We start from the raw sequence: 7,801 nt of genomic DNA, 5'->3' as shown, positions 1-7,801 counted from the left end.
TTGAATTGTTTATCTTTTTATAGTTGAGTTCTAAGAGCTCTTTATATGTTATGGACACTAGACCCTTATCTGACATATGATTTGCAAATATTTTCTTCCGTTTTGAGAATAGTCTTTTCACTTTCTGGATAGTGGGCATGAGTTCATTTTTATAGAAAATAAGAGATACATCTCTTTCATTTAAAAAAAAAAAACAACAATCTGGGGTGCCTGGGTGGCTCCAGTCATTAAGCGTCTGCCTTCAGCTCAGGTCATGATCCCAGGGTCCTGGGATCGAGCCCCACATCAGGCTCTCTGCTCCGCAGGAAGCCTGCTTCTCCCTCTCCCACTCCCGCTGCTTGTGTTCCCTCTCTCACTGTCTCTCTCTCTCTGTCAAATAAAATCTTAAAAATGGGGCGCCTGGGTGGCTCAGTCGTTAAGCGTCTGCCTTCGGCTCAGGTCATGGTCCCAGGGTCCTGGGATCGAGCCCCGCATCGGGCTCCCTGCTTGGCAGGAAGCCTGCTTCTCCCTCTCCCATTCCCCCTGCTTGTGTTCCCTCTCTCGCTGTGTCTCTCTCTGTCAAATAAATAAAATCTTAAAAAATAAAATAAAATAAAATAAAAAACCAACAATCTGAATAAATACCGTCTTAAACCAAAGGTGATTATCTCTGGGTAGTTTGGATTGTCACTATTTTGTTATTTCTGAATTATTGAGGCAATGTTTTCCTAGCTTACTAATTCTGCAGATTGGAAAATGGAAAGTGAAAGTTTCCAATCGTTAGTTCATGTTATTATGACTTCCGTGCATCTTGTAAAGAATCTGAAGTGCTGGACATTTAGGGGGTTTCTGGGGCAAGGTGTTGTCCTGAGTCCCTGGGCAGATGGATAGTCCCGGCTCTTATCCTTGTCATTCTGTTTTGTTTTTCCTACTCACTGGGGCACACCTTGGGAAAAGGAAACTGAAACTGAAGCTAAATTCAGCCACTGGTGAGGCTCTCTCCCGGACACTCCCCCTGACGTGCACGGCTCAGGTTCATAAAAGGGCCGAGCAGGAGAAGAGCTGGAAGCTGAGAGGCAGCCCACTCGTCTTGTGCCTGTGGAAGATCCGGTGCCAGAGACCACAGTCATGGTGAGGGGTGTTTGACAGGTGGGGGCAGGTGGGCTCTGTACCAGTCTATTTTCCTACTTCACTGCTGGGGTCATCCAGGGGTGGAACACCCACTGTGTGCCAGGCGAGTGGAGTTGCTTGGAGCTCCCCCAGGTCCCTAAGCATCAGGGGAGGGCCTCTTTCTGATGTCGGGTTGGGGTCTGGATCTTGGAAAGCACGTTCTGCCCAGTGTTTAACCCTGAGATCCCCTTGGCATTGGCACAGAGGGGCATCTTAGTGAGTTAGGGGAGGTGAGGTGATGGTTGTGGGTGGCTGGCCTTTCTTCTGGATACGCTCCCTGCTTGCCTCCAGCCCCTGGGGTCCCTTTCCTGGAGGGTGGGGAGGAAAGAGCAGCATTCCCAGGACCGATGCCGAGTTCTGAGTCTGTGTGATCCCACAGGCGGGGAGCCTGAAGGTGAAGATGCTGGGGGGTGAGGAGTTCCTGGTACCCCTGAGGGACTCCATGCTGCCCCTGGAGCTGAAGCAGCAGATAGCCCAGAAATCCGGCGTGCCTGTGTTCCAGCAGTGCCTGGTTACCCACCCTGCCGGCAAAGTGCTGAAGGATGGGGTCCCCCTTGACAGCCAGGGCCTGTGCCCTGGCAGCACGGTCCTGCTGGTGGTACAGAGCTGTGACAACCCGCTGAGCATCCTGGTGAGAAACGACAAGGGTCGCAATACCGCCTACGAGGTCCGGCTGACGCAGACTGTGGCTGAGCTCAAGCAGCAGGTGTGCCGGCAGGAGCATGTGCAAGCTGACCTGTTCTGGCTGAGTTTCCAGGGGAAGCCCATGGACGACCAGCACCAGCTGGGGGACTATGGCCTCACACCCCAGTGCACTGTGTTCATGAATTTACGCCTGCGGGGGGGTGGGAGTGGGGAGTGGGCAAGACCAAGAGGGCAGCGCTGAAGGCCACCCGCCCAAGTCCCTGATCAAGTGTGGGTAATAAAAGTTGATGCAAAATTAAATGGCACCTCACGTTTGGTCCTTCCCCCAGCACCCCTGGCTTCTGCATCCCTGCTGTTGAGGCTGGGGGAGGGACAGAGGAGGAAGTGGGATAAGGAGACCCAGGGTCACTGGGTGGTCACTAGTCTGGGGTTGCCAAGTTAAGGGACAAGTCTAGTGAGATCAAAACAGTGATCCACTCCCACCCACCCCTTGGACAAATTGATGATGTCCCCACACCTTTGGGAAATTAACTTCTAGAGAAAGAAAAGAGGCACCTCTGCTGGAGCCCACCCCTAGCTCCATCCAGACTGAGCCCTAGTCAGCCTCTGCACAGCTGGTTCCCAACCCCCACGTCTGGGTCAGCAGACAGTACAGGGAGGGGAAGATGTGGACAGGATCCTGCTGGGACCAGCACCCCTGGAAGTGGGGAGAGGATGAGGCCCCAGGGCCTGACTGGGTGGGCTGTGAGGTAGGCTCCTCCACACCAATCAGGGCCTTGGGGCCTCTTGGCCCTCCAGGACGCATCAGCCTGCCTTGTCCAGTCTGCATTGGTCTAGGGAGGGGTGGGGGCAGGGCCTTGAACACACATCACCATGGAGCAAGCTGCTGAATGGAGACTATTCTCCAACAGACACATCTGCCTTCAGGGCTTCACGTAATGGAGAGGCCTCCAAGAATGAGGGGTGCCTCCAGTCCATGTGGAAGAGCTTGTCCCAGATGGGGGCACCTAATTTGGGAAAATCTACAACTGCTTTCACACAGAATGCTTCTTTCTATACCAATTTCCCCAGAGCTCCATGGGAGCCAGATGGAGTCAGTCTTGGACACAGGCAAGATGGGGGTGGTGGGCAGGGCGGGGTGGAGGGGGGAGATGGGAGACACAGAACATACACTTCTTTGGGCTAAAGTCCATGACTCTGGGGACACTCAGATTTCAGCTTTCAGACTGTTCAGGGTAATTTGGCTGGAGACCCAGAAGCCCATTTCTGGTCTGCAGGGGTCTGTATCTAGGCCGAGGGACTTTTAGGTCTGGCTTATCTGTGACCAATAGGTGTAGACAGGCAGCTGTATGTGTGTGGGAGGGGTGCTCCCCTGGTTCCAGCTTCATTTCCTGGGTCCCCACCCTCACTCCTTTGTCATACTACAAATTAGCAAGTGAGAGCACCTCCCCTTGGAGGGGAGGTAAGGTCCTCCTCCAGAAGGGCCTCTTCTACCACTCACCCTCCATTGCTTCAGAGATCTGTGGCTGGCTTGGAGTGAGGGGGTGTGCCGCAGACCCAGCCCTGGAGGGACAGAAGGGGTCTCCTCTCCCTTCCCCTCAATCTTCAGCTAAGCTAGGCTCTGATTTGTACCCTCTGGATCTCAGTTCTCCCCCGCTCCCCGCCCCGGTACCTAGGCCGGCTGGCTGGAGATGCGCCCACCTCGGGGCTGAGGAGGGGGCGTGGCTGGCCGTCCACCGCGAACCCGACATTGTCTCAGCTGGACTGCAGAGGGAGCCCTCCACTCTGCAGTGAGGCCCGAGCTGACCCGGGAACGGGAGGTGGGCGGGTCTGCGCTCCGTTCTGACCAATCACCACAGCCCCCAGACCACATTGGTCCTAGCCAGCCGGGGGAGCGGCCTGCAGGGGCCGCCTACTCGCCTGAACTGGCTGGGGGTCCCGGGCTCGGGCGAGTTTCCGTCCCCAGTTTCCTAAGAGAGGCTGTAGTTCCCCATCAGGTTCTTCCCGCGAGGGGAGGGGCGCAGCCCTGCAGGGCTCGAGGGACGGCGGGGTCCCAGGATTTGGCAGCCCCTTCCCGCGGCCAGGAAGCTCCCGCAGCTCTGGCCACGGCATAGCCTGGAACCCCTTGGAAGTCCCGTCACGTCGCCTCCAGATTATGCATTAACCCGATTGCAGCCGCATTTCCTGGGCGGGGTGGGGGAGAGACGTCCGCGCGAGAGGGGGAGGGGAGTCCGCGGTGGTGCGCCGCAGAAGAGCGCACCCCCCCGGGCCCGCCCACCCCCTGCTCGGCCCGCCCCCCGCCCTGGCAAGTCCCACCACCACCCACCTTGGCCCGACCCAGTCCGGCCCCCTCCTCCCACCAGCCCGGCCTCCGCCCGGCGCCGCTGTCCCGACGCTTTGTTCGCGGCCGGCGCGGGTCGCAGGGCGCCGGGCGGGCCGAGGACCGGCGCGGGCTGGGGAGCTGGGTTGGGGGGAGGTGGGGAGGCGGGGAGGGGGCGGGGCTGCCCCGGGTCCCGCCCCCGCGCCGCCCGCGCTCCCACCGCCTCCCGGGAGCTGCGTCCCGTCCTGTCTAGTCCCGTTCCCGGCGCGGCCAGGCCCGCGCGCTTGCTCTGGCCGCCTTCCGCCGTCCTCGGCCCGCGCCATGGCCAGCCTGCGGCCGTCCGGCTCGGCCCCGCTGCAGCCGCTACTGCTGCTCCTGGTGGTGGCCGCGCGCGCCCTGCCCCGCGCCGACGGGACGTGCCCGGAACGCGCGCTGGAGCGGCGGGAGGAGGAGGCGAATGTGGTGCTCACCGGCACCGTGGAGGAGATTCTCAACGTGGACCCGGTGCAGCACACGTACTCGTGCAAGGTGGGCCCCCGCCGGGACCCTGAAACCCTCCCCCCCAAAAAACTCTCCTGGAAGCCTGGGCTGGGGGGTCTCTTCCCCCGCCATCCTGGACGCCTAGCCCGGAGGCCCTCCCTTCGAGTAACTGGCCGCCCCACTGAGACCCCCGCCCCAGGCCGTGGGAACGGGCACCAGACGCTCTGCAGCTCCCGCTCCCGCTCCCTTGGCGACCGCCGAGCCCCCGGGTGGGGCGCTGGGTCCCGGAAAACTCGCGAGTGCCAGAGGGAAAGTTCTGCGGTACCGCTGCAGTCCCACCTCGCGGTGCCCAGGCCCGGGAGACCCGATCATGTCTGCCCCAGCCCCCATCCCAGGCCCACTACCTTATTGCAAACAAGTGCACCGCCCCCCAGGGAAACTGAATGGCTACCGCACCCCTCCCCAATAGTTAAAGAAAAGAATGGGATTGAGAGGAGGTGACGCCTTCTGCTTGGAGTGAAAGTGGGGATTCGGCCTATGGTCAGTGCTGTCACCCCTTCCCAGAGGCCTTTACTAAGGCAAGAGGGGGTGGTCAGGAGAGAGAGTGGGGTGCACATCTAATCTCCCACCCCCAGGGATCCTTGGGGGTGGGGCTGCAGTGACTAAGTGCGGGAGACAGGAGCAGAGAAGTGGGCGGGACCGTTGCTCAGCCTCAAATGCGGGGACAGGTGCCCCATCCTGCTTCTAGGAGAACTAGATCCCCCTGGCCACAGGAGAGGGGGCCTGCCCAGCCTGTCCCTCAGTTGGATCTTGGAGCCCCCCCTGGGATAGGTTTGGTGGTTGGTTGGTTTGTTTGTTTGTTTGTTTTTCCCACAGTATGTTCCTATGGAGGGCTCAGGGGACCTGGGCCCTTCCCCGCTCTGGCCCCTAAAACCACCTCCCTGACCAGAAATCGGATCATTCCTTCTCCATGGAGATGGGGAGGGGTGGCAGCTTCTTTCAGATTGGCCTGTGCAGGCTACAGCTGGGATCCCCAGCCCAGCCCCCTCCCCTCCACCACGCCAGGGCACTTTGCCAAGTCCCTGCAGGATTTTCCCGACTTCCTCCCCGCTGCTCCTGGGTGTGGCTGGGGTGGGGGGAGGCGATGAAAGCGGCCCAGCCCTCTCCCTGCTGGTTATCATCCTTCTAGAGCCTACTATGTGTCTGGGGTTGGGAGGGATAAGGTTGGACAAGGCTTACCCCCCAGCTGGGCCACTGGAAGGTGGAGGGGCTCCCTACAGAAGCTGCAGTTCCAAGCCTCCCAGCAGGGACCTGGCAGGTGGGGAGGCCACCATTGTCTTTGATCATCCATTCCAGAAGTCTCAGCTCCCCAGAGCTCCTGAAGAAAGGGGTTTCTTCTCAGAGAGTGTGGGGCTCATGCCCCCTGGGCATATGTCCCCATGGACATCCCAGTATAGCCTGCAGCTCCCGCAACCCTCCTGCCCCCCCAACCCCCCCAACCCAGCTGTGGGTGTCTCAGGGCTTGGTTTGTCAGAGCAGGTACCCTCAGGGCCCCAGGAGTGAGAGTGTGTAGGGTGGGGCCGCCCTGTGCTGCCCAAACTTGATTTTGTGGTTCCAAGTCTGCCTTGACTACATTCACTGTAGGAGGCTGGCAGGAGGAGGGGTCTTTCACCTCTTGTGGGGGGGGTCTTAGCCCACCCACAGGGCTGCAAGGAGCCAAGCTGACCCAGAGCCCTAAGCTCAGAGCCCATTGCCCTGAAACTCCATTGTCCATGTTAGGTGCCCCTGGCTCTTAGTGGGTGGGTTGATGGGGAAAGCAGGGACATGGAAGGCGGGAACCTAGACCAGGTGGATCCCCTTCCCATATCCAGCCTGAGCTGAGATGGACATTACTGGAGGTGGCTGGGGTCAGTTAGACCCGGGGGGTGGGAGGGGGTGTGTTCACAGGCTGCATGTTCTTCTCTGTGACACACACAGGCAGTGGCCATCCATCACGTGTGTGTGCTTCCCTGCAGCCTCCTCCTGGGGGGCTGACCCAAAGATCTCCATACATCTCTGCCCCGGGGTTTGAGTCTACTCTGGGCATCCAACCTGAGCAACTGAGGTGGGAAGAGAAGAAAAAGCCCAGGTGCCCAGTCTGGTGCTTGTCCCTGAACTCTTTGGCCTCATCTCCCCAGTGGAAGGAGGACCACTGATATCTGTCCCCCCACCATGTCCACCCCAGGTTCGAGTCTGGCGGTACTTGAAGGGCAAAGACATGGTGACCCAAGAGAGCCTGCTTGACGGTGGCAACAAGGTGGTGATTGGCGGCTTTGGAGACCCCCTCATCTGTGACAACCAGGTGTCCACTGGGGACACCAGGATCTTCTTTGTGAACCCTGCACCCCCATACCTGTGGCCAGCCCATAAAAATGAGCTGATGCTCAATTCCAGCCTCATGCGCATCACCCTGCGGAATCTGGAGGAAGTGGAGCACTGTGTAGAAGGTATTTAGGGACTCACCGGGGGAAGAGGGTGACTGAAGTGGGCAGGCTTGGAGGAGCTCCATCATGCCCTGGGGGGCAGAGGAGAGTTCACTGTAGGCTAGAGCACATGTGTCTTGTGGTGGTCTGATCTCCTTCCTATCTCCCTGATCTCCCAGTTGAGTCTGGCCATCTCAAGGTCAGCTCCATTCTCTGACATTAGCAGGGATTCCCACTATCCACCCCCCACCCCCACCCTACAGTGCCACTGTCTGCTGTCTTGGAGCCAAGCAAGTCCCAGTCCTGCAAAGGGACAGGCTTCCCCCTCTTCTGCTTACCCCCAACCCCCCACCAGCTCCACACCCCCTCCTGGAGGGTCCTTTTCTGAGTGAGAGGCGGGGACCAGGTGAATGAACACCAGCTGTTTATATTCCTGCAGAAGCCCAAACATCTGTCTGGACGGGTCCCAGATGTTGAGCAAACCCCTCAGAGTGGGGCATAGGGATTGGAGGAGGGGATGCCCCCTTATGTGTTCCAAGAGGCCTATCATTTCTGAAAAGGGGGAGTTTTGTGGGGTGGGTGTGGAAGACAACAGACAACTCCCTAACTGAGTTGTCTGTTGTCCACACAGCACATGTCTATTCTGGATGGCCCAAGAGCACCCCTCCCCCAGCCCAGCCTCTGTGAGGTGAGCTGGAATCACATGACCATGGCTTCCCTGCCGCCCCCCCCCCCCCTTGCCCCA

At 59.3% G+C, this 7,801-nt stretch overlaps 2 protein-coding genes across 8 annotated transcripts in view; both read left to right on the top strand.

The window, feature by feature from the left end:
- The first annotated feature begins 1,007 nt into the window (after positions 1-1,007).
- ISG15 (ISG15 ubiquitin like modifier) lies at positions 1,008-2,097 on the top strand. Its single transcript, XM_035020271.1, has 2 exons — positions 1,008-1,110; positions 1,529-2,097. The coding sequence occupies exons 1-2, from the start codon at positions 1,108-1,110 to the stop codon at positions 2,033-2,035; spliced, it is 510 nt and encodes a 169-aa protein (XP_034876162.1). The 5' UTR covers positions 1,008-1,107; the 3' UTR covers positions 2,036-2,097.
- A 2,249-nt stretch (positions 2,098-4,346) lies between these two features.
- Positions 4,347-7,801, top strand: part of AGRN (agrin) — a 34,268-nt gene continuing 30,813 nt past the window's right edge. For all 7 annotated transcript variants that reach the window (XM_035020099.1, XM_035020098.1, XM_035020094.1 and 4 more), the window contains exons 1-2: positions 4,347-4,642; positions 6,819-7,080. In XM_035020099.1, the coding sequence (XP_034875990.1) occupies positions 4,436-4,642; positions 6,819-7,080 (469 nt within the window). In that variant the 5' untranslated portion in view covers positions 4,347-4,435. The remainder of the gene's footprint in view (positions 4,643-6,818; positions 7,081-7,801) is intronic.

This window comes from Mirounga leonina, unplaced genomic scaffold (assembly GCF_011800145.1).
Source record: "Mirounga leonina isolate KUSES-001 unplaced genomic scaffold, KU_Mleo_1.0 Mir_173, whole genome shotgun sequence".
In the NCBI taxonomy this organism is placed as follows: Eukaryota; Metazoa; Chordata; class Mammalia; order Carnivora; family Phocidae; genus Mirounga; species Mirounga leonina.
The sequence above is the reverse complement of the archived record's forward strand: the minus strand, read 5'-3'. Positions and strand labels throughout refer to the sequence as shown.